The sequence below is a fragment of the Scyliorhinus canicula genome, chromosome 15 (genome assembly GCF_902713615.1).
Source record: "Scyliorhinus canicula chromosome 15, sScyCan1.1, whole genome shotgun sequence".
NCBI lineage: Eukaryota > Metazoa > Chordata > Chondrichthyes > Carcharhiniformes > Scyliorhinidae > Scyliorhinus > Scyliorhinus canicula.
The window spans coordinates 5595730-5608823 of record NC_052160.1 but is presented as its reverse complement, the minus strand read 5'-3'; the positions used below and the strand labels follow the sequence as shown (position 1 = coordinate 5608823).

The 13094-nt window shown below is 45.3% G+C and overlaps 1 protein-coding gene across 4 annotated transcripts in view; it reads right to left on the bottom strand.

Annotated features, from left to right (window-relative positions):
- The window catches only part of snx29 (sorting nexin 29), a 596020-nt gene that overhangs the window by 248468 nt on the left and 334458 nt on the right, over positions 1-13094 (bottom strand). For all 4 annotated transcript variants that reach the window (XM_038821149.1, XM_038821148.1, XM_038821150.1 and 1 more), the window contains one exon: positions 1363-1479. In XM_038821149.1, the coding sequence (XP_038677077.1) occupies positions 1363-1479 (117 nt within the window). The remainder of the gene's footprint in view (positions 1-1362; positions 1480-13094) is intronic.

Sequence of the window (13094 nt, the reverse complement as noted above, 5' to 3'; positions counted from 1 at the left end):
TAGACCTGTGACTTTAATGCAGGCTTTGCCATTAATTCAATCAGTGATGACTCAGTTTGACTGATTTGGCTGGCAGCCAATGAACAGGCTCAAAATGTTGGGCTTTTCCTGTCACCAGAGGTGATTGGTTCTGATTTCTGTGGAATGTTTCCCTCTCTCCTGTAAGGCCGGGTTGTTTTAGTTCCGCTTGGGGTTCAGAAGTTGGAAGAAGCATCTCTGATTTTCTCTCTCTTATACGATGACATTTCTCTAAAAATTCAATGCAAGAAATCTTCTCTTTTCCCAGTAAGGTTGGGTATCATTTTGAGGAAACTGCAATGGATTGAGATTAAAACTCGGGATGGAAGATGGGTTTGATGAGAGTCAATGAGTCTTAAGAGAGGAGTAGACTCAAAGGTGAACTTTTGAGTTGAAGGCCCAGTTTAAGAAAGACTAAAGTGTGTCTCCAGAAGTAATCTTACTGCCTGTGAGTGCTGAATGACTGTTTCTGCAAAAAGACCATCATCAACTGTACACCAGTAACTTCAACCAATCAGAGTGGCTACCAGCTAAAAGCAGGGGGATTTGTAACCCAATGGTTTTAGGTAAAATTAACAGAATACAGTCCTGAACCCAATTGAAAAAAATATCACTGGAATCAATCAAGCATGTTCCATTAGTAGTGTAGTAAACACAATGCAGATTAATAGATTCAATTTATTGCATTGAGAAACCAGTTGGGATTAAGGGCTGCAACAAATAAGTTTCATGTGTCTGGTAACGGATTCAGTTAGGTTGACCAGGGCTTTTCTTGAATTAATTTTATATTAAATCATCAGGTTGAAAATTATATTAGTACTAAGTTGCTCTGTGATTTGACAAAGCTTGCTCCTCGTGTTAAAATTGTAATCCGTTGATTTTGCTTGTTCCATTGTGCATTTTCTCATCATATTTCTCTTTCTCTAAAATATCTTCACAGAGTAACTGTCTTGATTTGATATTGCAATCACTGAACACTCTGTCGGACTGCTCTTCATTCTCACTTCTCAGAAATCCCTTAACCAAGTAATCCAAATATTCTCAGCAGTTACAGTTTGTTTGATTTATCTATTTCTAATCCATTTCCTGATCCGTTTCTTTCCAAATTCGCTCAGCAGCAAATCACTGGCTTTGCTTTGTCACAGTTTTCACATGGAACCTTTGATACATTTTGGTATTCTTCCTCTATTTTCCCTGCTTCGTAACTGTACTTTACTCAAACACAGATTTTTCTGTTGATATGTCCATGAGCTTTTTATATACACAAACAGTTATACATTTGAAGCCCGTAGTCTGCAATTATCCACTACAGTATTTCTGAGCAGTCTGCACATAGCTACTTACTGGCCCTCGTAAATCAATCAGTTCCTGCCTCATCTGTGAGATAAGTGCTTCCTTGGCCATCAGTGATCTGTGTAGTCTCTCATTAAATTCTATGAGTTCACCGTGCATCTCTGCCACCTGGAAACAAAGTAAACAGAAAATTATGAATATAATGCAGCCTATAGGGATCAAACTCTAAGTTGTTTAGATTTCAACCATGCTATGCCTGTTCTGGAAATAAGCAATGACCAAAATGCCTGCCAAGTGCTTCAGTTCCACAGATAAAGATTTGAGAAGTTACTGTGTTTTCCTGGGAGAAGAGAGGGTTGAGAGGGGATTTGGTAGAAGCATTCAAAATCCTGAAGGGTCGAATCAGGATCGGGAGAAACTGTTCCCATTGGTGGAAAGACTAAGAACCAGAGAGCACAGATTTAATGTAATTGGCGAAAGAAGCAACAGCGACAGGAGGATAAACGTTTTCTACACATTGAGTCGTGAGGACACCATTATACTCCATTCCCTTGGAAATAAAGGCTAACATTCAATTTTACGTTCCAATTTACCTGAACTTGCATCGTAGATCTATGCAAGAGAACCCACAAATCTTTCTGCGCTGCCGCTTTCTGCAGCCTTTCTCCATTTAAATAATATTCAGCTCCTTTATTCTTTCTACCAAAGTGCATACCTTCACATTTTCCTGCATTATATTCCATCTGCCAAGTTATTGCCCACTCACTTAACCTGTCTATATCCCTCTGTAGACTCTGTGCCATCTTCACCACTTGCCTTCCCAACTACTTCTGTGCCATCTGCAAACCTGGCAATAGTGCATTCACTTCCCTTGTCCAAGTCAATAATATATATTGTAAATAATTGTGTGGCCACAGCACTGATCTCTGTGACACTCCACTAGTTACAGGTTGCCATCATGAAAATGCTCCGCTTATCCCAAATCTCTGTCTTCCATCAATTAGCCAATCCTCTATCCATACTAATATACTACCCCCGAAAACATGGGCTCTTCTCTTATTAAGTAGCTTTTTGTACAGTAATTTATTGAACACTTTTTGGAAATCCAAGTATGTTACTTTTATTGGCTCCCCTTTATTTATGCTGCTCGTTACCACCTCAAAGAAATCTAGTAAATTTGTCGGACATGATTTCCCCTTCATGAAGCCATGCTGACTCTACCTGATTACATTCTGTATTCCAAAATGCTTGCGATTGCATTCTTTATCATTTAAAGAGGCTCCTTTATTAAAAATCGATCAGTTGATCATTGCTTTCCAGTGGAATCTTGATTATCAACCAGTCTCCATTTTCTTAAATGTGATGGCTTCCCTTCATTATTGCGGAAATAGGATTCCATCTCTATAACAATGTCAATAACCAAAGCACTATTTTTCCAAATAAAGGACATTTTTTGCAATAATAATTAGCTAGAAGCTGCTGTCAAATTATGGTAAGGGTAAATAGTACAGCAACTTCAGGCGAGGAACAAATGTGCTGTAAAATATTCAAATGTTACTGTCCAAGTTAGCTTTGAAAATGTAACATGTTGCTGTCTGCCTCACTATTGACTTGTACTGAATATTACAAAATTGCTGCATTTGTGCAGTAGATACTAATTTTTTTGATAAACAATTTTATTGAGGCATTTTGGCAGGGTAAACAATACAAAACAGTGTGCAAAGATCAGCTCTCCTCCCACAAGGACCCGCCTAACTAACCCCCTAATCTACGTTGCCCAAACCCCCCCCCGCTGACGATTAATTTTCCGCGAAGAAGTCGATAAATGGTTACCACCTCCGGGCGGACCCTGACAGTAATGCTCTCAGAGTGAACTTAATTTTCTCCAGACCGAGGAAGCTCGCCATATCCGATATCCAGGCCTCTGACTTCGGGGGCTTTGAGTCCCTCCATGCCAGCAGAATTCATTGCCGGGCCACCAGGAAAGCAAAGGCCAAAATGTTAGCCTCTCTCTCCTCCTGGACTCCCGGGTCCACTGAAACTCCAAACATTGCCACCTCTGGACTCATCACCATCCTTGTTTTCAGTACCCGGGACAAAATGGGCCAAATTTTTTTATGTCCAACCAATCAGCACTTTTCCTCCCTTGCAGTATAAGCTGTTGTAATTGTTTGAAATTTAGTATTCTTGCCTTTGTCTTTATGTGCAGGATGAAAAGCTTCAGCAACATCTCTCTTTTCAGCAAGATTTTTAATGTGTTAAATTTTAAATATTCTTACTTTTCCTTTATATCACTCCCTTCTATCATTTCTTTCTCTTGCTCTTAATGTAATCTTGCTTTCCTCTCTTTTATTTATCTTCCGGTACCAGATCTGACACTAAACTCGGTGCCTGTAAGTCACCCTTTTTCCTCAGGCCTTCTGCTGTTGGTTTCTGAATGCCTAAATTCTATTGGTTGAGGAGATGTCCTGCTGGTTACCCTCAGGCCTCAGCTGCTGTGTTTCTCTATCAGCTCCGTTATCGGCTCACATGTTTCACAACTTTATCAGAAAGATTGTTCTGAGCTGAAGGCTGCAGAAGCACGTCTAAATAACAGCTGATGCCACGAGATGCCGTTACCGCAAAATCTGGCCCAATAAAACGCAAACACTTTGAGAATCTAAACTCAAGAAGCGAAGTGGGAAGAAAAGCTGAAATTTAATGAAAAAATAATTTGGTTTAAATATCAAAGTTACATCCTGTGTTCCATTTGTACAGAGTAATATCCTTCCTAATTACCAAACAGGAACATTGATTTAAATGCATCAATAAAGACGATCATAATCTAACTGCTATGTTAATGTCATTCTAACCCTCATTACACTTCACTGTCACGAACTGCAGCTTTAGGAAGCAAACATTTTGTGTCCCATAACACAGCAGGAAGATTTCCTGCCAAGACAGACACAAAACCTCAAACTAAGCACCGTGCTGAGGCAAGGGTTTGAAACAAGAAGGCAGAACCAGGACAATCTTTGGCAAATACTTGGATGCGAGAAACTCTCAGAAGTGGCCATGATAGGCTCTTGAACTGCAACATCGATTTAGACCAGTGTTACTGACAGGAGAAGATTCTGTTCAACCTGCAGCAATTTTCTTTTTCCCCCTCAGATTTTTCCATTTACAAAGGGGTTGTTTTTCTTTTATATAAATGGTGGTGTATTTCCCAACACCTCAGTTTTTGTGTGAGCCGATTTCTTCTAATAACCCCACAGCAAACTCAAGGTAGGATTAATTCAGAAGGTTAGTTTATTGCACACATTCAAAAATCACGAAAAGGTAAAGGGAAGGATTTCCAAATTCACTTTCTGGTGGTGTTGACATCACGGTATGGAGTAGGCAGGCAGAGATGAATTAGTTTTTTATGATGTGGAGATGCTGGCGTTGGACTGGGGTGAGCACAGTAAGAAGTCTTACAACACCAGGTTAAAGTCCAACAGGTTTGTTTCAAACACGAGCTTTCGGAGCACAGCAAGCCAGAGTCCTGGGTCATGCAACCTTAGCCCTCCACAATGTATTCAACAAAGGATGTTTATCCAGTGTCTGGAAATTGGCTTTATATTCCAGGCTGATAACGCCTCGGCCATTATGGGTTGGAAGAGGCCTCTTTGAGGTCTGGCGTTTGTGAAGTCAATGCCATCGTAGACTCTCCATTAGCAAGCAGTTTTGTCTGAGACTATCGTTACGCCTAAAGAGATTCTGTGACATTCGCAAACTCAGAAGTGAATTATTTTCTTCTGGGGACTCACACATGATACCTCACAAACAAAGGGTCAGCCTCTTAATGGTCTTTGTTCAGCCAATAGGAAATACCAATAATATATATTTGTAAATATATACAGGGTTAGGTCCTGTTCTGTTACATGAGGTTTAGGAGCAAGATGCTATCTTGATAAAGGTTTTGAAGCCAGTGCCAGGGACAGCTGCCCAGAAGTTTGTCAGCAGCCAATTGCCACTGTGAATACTCATTAAAGAGGCTGCACAGAACCTTGGTTCGCAATTCAACTAATGCTCCATCAGTGACCAGCTGTTTAGGAATAACAGGAGGTTGATGTCAATTTCATGCACTTCTTAAAGGGATCCTCATTACCAGGGTTAAGGGAGTGCTTGGCCATTGGGATCGTGCGGGGCTCCTCCTTGGTCTGTGCAAGGAATGGGAGGAGGATAAGAGACCAGGCAGAGTAGCACTTGCTGCAGAGTGCAACAGGAGCCTGAGGTTCCACCTCCCCTCCTGTCAGGGACACCCCATCCCTGTGTCTGTTATCCTTTGGCTAGAATAAATCCTGGAGCGTTTCAATGGATAGGCCACTCGATATTATCAATCATGTTGCAGGTATTATCTATATTTCCTCTGCCTATTGTTGAGTACTGTTTCCTACTCAAAATTTCTAAGGTACAGATCCCTTATTTCATAAGGCTTAGATCCAACACCTAAAGTTAGATCCTTGCCCTCAGGTGCATTTAACTATCACCTGACTACTTCATTTCAGCCAGCCCTCCAGACATCGTTAGTTACAGCTATCCAACTGAAACCGCCAGACATTAAAATAATCTTTGCTGGCTGATTTCTGCTGTGCACAGACTGCATTTTATAGTCAAGAGTAATCTTTCATGAGGTACATATACAGCCTTCAGCTCATAAGTTTGATGTAATATTTGAGGAATCTGCATGTTGAGATTCTGATAGCACCAGCATCAATTTGAGGCACTGCCTTGTGACAATGACAATACTGATGTGCCTAAAACACAGCACAGTTGTGGGGCTTATTAAATAGACACTTCGAGCAAGCCTTACATTTGCGATGTTTTCAGTTTGTAAGAATTCAAAGTGAGTATGGTGTAATGAGGCTTTCAAAGATCTGATTTCAGTTTTAGAAGACGTCAGACACATTTTCTTCAGATGTTAGATGGTGACTATAGGCACCAAACATAGATGAGCTCTACCAGCAGGAACTTTTCACTGAATTAATTGGGAAAATCCTGAAGGTACTGAGCTTCAGGATGTTGGATTTCTAACCAGCCAACGGACACATTAATCATATATTGTATAATTTGCATCATATATCAGTACATCTATACATGCCAATTGTGGATAAATGCTTATACGTAATGAAAATAAAGCACCCAAATTCTTTCTATTGACTTCTTTATTATTTATTTCCATTGTTTATTTATTTCTAATTTATGTCTCATCTGTCCTTTTTTTATTCATTCAGAGGACGTAGGCATCGCTGGCTGGGCCAGCATTTATTGCCCATTCCTAATTGGCTAGAACTGAGTGGCTCACTGGGCTATTTCAGAGGGCATTGGGAGTTAATCACATTGCTGTGGGTCTGGAGTCACACCAGGTATGGATGCCAGGTTTCATTCCCTGAAGGACATTAGTGAACAAGATGGGCTTTATGATAAATCGGCAATCATGAGACTTTTAATTCCAGATTTCCATTGAATTCAAATTTCACTATCTGCCATAGTGTGATTCAAATCCACGTCGCCAGAGCATTACCCTGGACTACTAGTCAAGGGCTAACACCACTTTACGGAGCATGGGCCCTTCACGGTGTGCCAGAGAGGTACACCTGAACATAACCATCGTGATTCAGAATTCAATTAAGCTCCATAACAAATGACTTTGTGACAATATAAGTGTTGTGAATGTGGTGCAGAATTAACAGTTTCTAGTTGCCTGATTCTTTGTCAGAGCCTCTTGTTCAGGGTAACTGATTGGCAGGTTCAGGACAGAGGGGTAGCATGCAGACCCTTCCTCCTGACTTGTCTGTGGATATGCCACAAAAATACTGTAGGCAGCTGGCTGCGGTGGCTTTCCCCTCCAATTCATGGAGATTGACCCCCATTTATCCTCTCCCATCCCCACCCTCCTTCCCAGAGTTTATCTGTGGACCGACTTGGCATCGAAGCCGACCATATTTCTGAATGCCCAATCGGCAGGCTGCATCGTGGTGCCAACTTGACGACGGCAACCTGCAAGTTTAAGGGGACTCTAACACTCCCATTTTCCAGTTAGTCTGGGACTGATGTTTTCAGAACAACGTTCCAGAAACAACACCTGTTTCGCGACAGTTTTCAGCAATACAGGACACTGTCCACTGGTTCAAAACAAACACTGTGTGGGGTGTTATGATCTTGCAACTGGCCCAATTTATTTTTTGGTCTGATCTGATTAGGGGCCATAACGTACTGCTCAAAGGTTGAGGGCCCAGGTATTTACTAAGAAAATAAAGCCACAAGATTCTACAGTAACAAATTAAACTTTACGACAAAAAGTCAGAAGAGTGAAATAATTTACAATATCTATCTTATACTCTAACAGTCAGGGTTGACATGAGGTACATGTCAATTAACAGGAAAATTGTGGTTGAGCGCACCACATTGCACAATAAATGGCAGATGCGACAAAGACAGATCCCACAGATTTCTGAGCAATCCACCCAGATATCAGTGAACACTGGGTCAACCAATCTCATTGAAACTCTGTCTCCCTCAGGAGGGGTTCCAAACCCTTTACTTTCGAAGATCTAGGGCACGATTAAATGGCCTTGTCATTCACTTCGTGATGGCTCGGGGCAGTTAAATCTTGCGAGATTCGCAACACTCGAAACGCCTCAGGAGATTTAATAAAATCTCGTAAAATATCGCGATCTGGATCGCCCAGTAAGGCACATTTAAGTATGTCTGCGCCGGGGCCTGGGAACTAACGGCTCACCTGCAAGATCTCAGCATGGCACCGGTTAACACCGGCTTCCACAAACATGGACCAGGTGTAACACACCTGGGGGGTGGGGGGGTTGCCAGGCTATTAGAAACCCTTGAGTGGTCAGGCTCTGTGCAGGGTGGTACCCTCACACACCTGCTGACACGTGGGCACCTTGGCAGTGCCACTCAGGCACTCTGCCAGGCTGGAAGTGCCAAAGTGCCAGGTTGTCCAAACCAGGGATTGAGCCCGGAGTTGCCTTGCCCTCAGTAGGTGTGGTGGAGTGGTGGCGTGCAGGGGGGAGGGGAGGAGTAAGTTGTGTGCAGTGGCAGTCCGGAGGCCGCTGAGTGGGAGGGGGGGGTTGAAAGATCGGGCAGCATTTAAAAATGGCGCCCCAATCTGCGTGTAGTCTTCCTGAACTGGCGAGCTGAGCTGACCAGCGCAGGAAGTGATGTAAGTGCTGCCTCGGTGGGGAGTTCCTTGTTGAGGCCAAAGTGCCGTTCAATAGCGGTGTCGTTCTCGGCGCTGCAAAACATCCTACTAAATGTGTCTAAAACGGGATTGTGTTTCTGTCTCGTTAATTCACATCCCTGGTCTCTGAATTCCTCTTAATGCCACTGACTTGGATTGCCTCAGTGTTTGCTCACCTCCCCGAGTTTCAATCTTGTCCCCCAGGATGACGTTCCCCTGGATTTCTGAGTATGCATTCCAGCTCACAGCTACAACTTCATCTATTCAGCCACACAGATCAGAACACCATTGGTGAACCAGCAAGGAGCTGGTTTAGCACAGGGCTAAATCGCTGGCTTTGAAAGCAGACCAAGGCAGGCCAGCAGCACGGTTCAATTCCCGTACCAGCCTCCCCGAACAGGCGCCCGAATGTGGCAACTAGGGACTTTTCACAGTAACTTCATTTGAAGCCTACTTGTGACAATAAGCGATTTTCATTTCATTTCATTTCATTTTCATTGGTCCAAAGGTTACCTTTTCCCCATCAGCCTGTAACCTGGAGTCACCAACCTTCGGCTGCCTCATGGGCTCTCCAGAGCTTCTCCTAAGCCCTCACTACTTGCAGTCTGCCAACCCAACAGTTATTTGCAGCCTCTTTCTCTCCTCCTCTCCCGAGTGTTTCCTCTCTCCCGTGGTTCCATCCAGAGGTCTACGCCTCCCAGTGCTCGCTCGCCCTGGGTTCCCCCTCTCTGGATTCCCCCTCTCTGGGTTCCCCCTCTCTGGGTTCCCCCTCTCTGGGCTCCCCCTCTCTGGGCTCCCCCTCTCTGGATTCCCTTCTCTCGGCCCGGAGACCCTCCATGTTATTGCGCCAAACATGGTTTTCTTCAGACTCCAGGTTCACAAGAGCTGTAAATGGTTCTCAGATCGTCTTCTGAGCCTGAAATCTCTCAGCAGCACAGAATAAGCAACGGCTACTAGGGCTTAAACTGAGCCCTAACTGCATGAAAAATCAAATCCCACCCCCCAACCAGGTTCCACTCAGCCCCAACTTAGTTCCTCAGCCCAAACTTAGTTCCTCATCCAGCAGAGGGCAGCAGAGCGGAGCCGCTGATTGGCTGTTGCGGGGAAAATTTGCATTAGTGCAATGCGATCACTGTATCCAGAAGGTGTACCCAAGCAACACACCCTCCGTGTTCATGTGAAGGCAAACATCAGGCAGAGGGCAGCAGAGAGGAGCTACTGACTAGGTGTTGCAGGGAAAATTTGCATCAGTGCATTGCGGTCACTGTATCCAGAAGGTGTACCTGAGCAAGACACCCTCCGTGTTCAAGTGAAGGCAAGCATCTAGCAGAGCGCAGCAGGGTGGAGCCGCTGATTGGCATCAGTGTATTGCGCTCACTGTATCCAGAAGGTGTACCTGAGCAAGACACCCTCTATGTTCAAGTGAAGGCAAGCATCTGGCAGAGGGCAGCGGTGCTGATTGGCTGTTGCGGGGAAAATTCAAATCAGTGCATTGCGGTCACTGTATCCAGAAGGAGTACCTGAGCAAGACACCCTCCATGTTCAAGTGAAGGCAAGCATCCAGCAGAGGACAACAGAGCAGAGCCACTGATTGGCTGTTTTTTAGGTAAAATTTGCATCAGTCCTTTGCGGTCACTGTATCCAGAAGGTGTACCCGAGCAAGACACCCTCCGTGTTCCTGTGAAGGCAAGCATCCAGCAGAGGGCAGCAGGATGGAGCCGCTGATTGGCATCAGTAGATTTTGATCACTGTATCCAGAAGGTGTACTCGAGCAACACACCCTCTGTGTTCAAGTGAAGGCAAGCATCCAGCAGAGCGCAGCAGGGTGGAGCCGTTGATTGGCATCAGTGTATTGCGGTCACTGTATCCAGAAGGTGTACCTGAGCAAGACACCCTGCGTGTTCAAGTGAAGGCAAGCATCTGGCAGAGGGCAGCAGAGCAGAGCTGCTGATTGGCTGTTGTGGGGAAAATTTAAATCAGTGCATTGCGGTCACTGTATCCAGAAGATGTACCTGAGCAAGACACCCTCCGTATTCAAGTGAAGGCAAGCATCTGGCAGAGGGCAGCAGAGCAGAGCTGCTGATTGGCTGTTGTGGGGAAAATTTAAATCAGTGCATTGCGGTCACTGTATCCAGAAGATGTACCTGAGCAAGACACCCTCCGTGTTCAAGTGAAGGCAAGCATCCAGCAGAGGGCAGCAGAGCGGAGCTGCTGATTGGCTGTTGCGGGGAAAATTTGTATCAGTGCATTGTGGTCACTGTGTCCAGAAGGTGTACCCGAGCAAGACACCCTCCAAGTTCAAGTGAAGGTAAGCATCCAGCAGAGTGCAGCAGTGTGGAGCCGCTAATTGGCATCAGTGCAATACGGTCACTGTATCCAGAAAGTGTACCTGAGCAAGACACCCTCTGTGTTCAAATGAAGGCAAGCATCCAGCAGAGGCTAGCAGAGCAGAGCTGCTGATTGGCTGTTGCGGGGAGAAAATGCATCATTGCATTCCGGTCACTGTATCCAGAAGGAGTACCTGAGCAAGACACCCTTCGTGTTCAAGTGAAGACAAGCATCCAGCAGAGCAGAGCCACTGATTGGCTGTTTTTTAGGTAAAATTCGCATCAGTCCTTTGCGGTCACTGTATCCAGAAGGTGTACGCGAGCAAAACACCCTCCGAGTTCAAATTAAGGTAAGCATCCAGCAGAGGGCAGCAGAGTGGAGCTGCTGATTGGCTGTTGCAGGGAAAATTTGTATCAGTGCATTGTGGTCACTGTGTCCAGAAGGTGTACCTGAGCAAGACACCCTCCGTGTTCATGTGAAGAAAAGCATCCAGCAGAGCGGAGCCGCTGATCGGCTGTAGCAGGGAAAATTTGCATCAGTGCATTGTGGTCACTGTATCCAGAAGGTGTACCCGAGCAAGACACCCTCCGAGTTCAAATGAAGGTAAGCATCCAGCAGAGCGCAGCAGTGTGGAGCCGCTAATTGGCATCAGTGCATTGCGGTCACTGTATCCAGAAGGTGTACCTGAGCAAGACACCCTCCGTGTTCAAGTGAAGGCAAGCATCTAGCAGAGGCTAGCAGAGCAGAGCTGCTGATTGGCTGTTGCGGGGAGAAAATGCATCATTGCATTCCGGTCACTGTATCCAGGAGGAGTACCTGAGCAAGACACCCTCCGTGTTCAAGTGAAGACAAGCATCCAGCAGAGCAGAGCCACTGATTGGCTGTTTTTTAGGTAAAATTTGCATCAGTCCTTTGCGGTCACTGCACCCAGAAGGTGTACGCGAGCAAAACACCCTCCATGTTCAAGTGAAGGCAAGCATCCAGCAGAGGGCAGCAGAGCGGAGCTGCTGATTGGCTGTTGCAGGGAAAATTTGTATCAGTGCATTGTGGTCACTGTGTCCAGAAGGTGTACCTGAGCAAGACACCCTCCGTGTTCATGTGAAGACAAGCATCCAGCAGAGCGGAGCCGCTGATCGGCTGTAGCAGGGAAAATTTGCATCAGTGCATTGTGGTCACTGTATCCAGAAGGTGTACCCGAGCAAGACACCCTCCGAGTTCAAATGAAGGTAAGCATCCAGCAGAGCGCAGCAGTGTGGAGCCGCTAATTGGCATCAGTGCAGTGCGGTCACTGTATCCAGAAGATGTACCTGAGCAAGACACCCTCCGTGTTCAAGTGAAGGCAAGCAACCAGCAGAGGCCAGAAGAGCAGAGCGACTGATTGGCTGTTGCGGGGAAAAGTTGCATCAGTGCATTGCGTTCAGTGTATCCAGAAGGTGTACCTGAGGCATATACCCTCCATGTTCAAGTGAAGGCAAGCATCCTGCAGAGGGCAGCAGAGCAGAGCCACTGATAGGCTGTTGCAGGGAAAACTTGCATCAGTGCATTGCGGCACTGTATCCAGAAGGTATACCTGAGCAAGACACCCTCCGTGTTCAAGTGAAGGCAAGCATCCAGCAGAGTGCAGCAGAGTGGAGCTGCTGATTGGCTGTTTTTTAGGGAACATGTGCATCAGCGCATTGCGGTAAGTGTATCCAGAAGGTCTACCTGAGCAAAACACCCTCCGTGTTCAAGTGAAGGCAAGCATACAGCAGAGGGCAGCAGAGCCGAGCCGCTGATTGGGTGTTACGGGAAAAATTAGCATCAGTGCCTTGTGGTCACTGTATCCAGAAGGTGTACCTGAGCAAGACACCCTCCATGTCCAAGTGAAGGCAAGCATCCTGCAGAAGGCAGCAGAGCAGAGCCGAGCCGCTGATTGGCTGTTGTGGGGAAAATTTGCATCAGTGCATTTCGATCACTGTATCCAGAAGGTGTACCTGAGCAAGACACCCTCTGTGTTCAAGTGAAGGAAAGCATCCAGCAGAGGGCAGCAGAGCTGCTGATTGGCTGTTGCAGGGAAAGTTTGCATCAGTGCATTGCGGTCACTGTATCCAGAAAGTGGTTTGTGGAGGAGCTGTTGTCAATTGGCTGGTGACTGGTAAGTAGAGGTGTGTTGATCAGGTAAGGTTTTTCTATTTCTATTTTTTTTTAATCGTGTGATTGGTTTTCTTTTTTTTTCTTTTTCATTTATCTATTA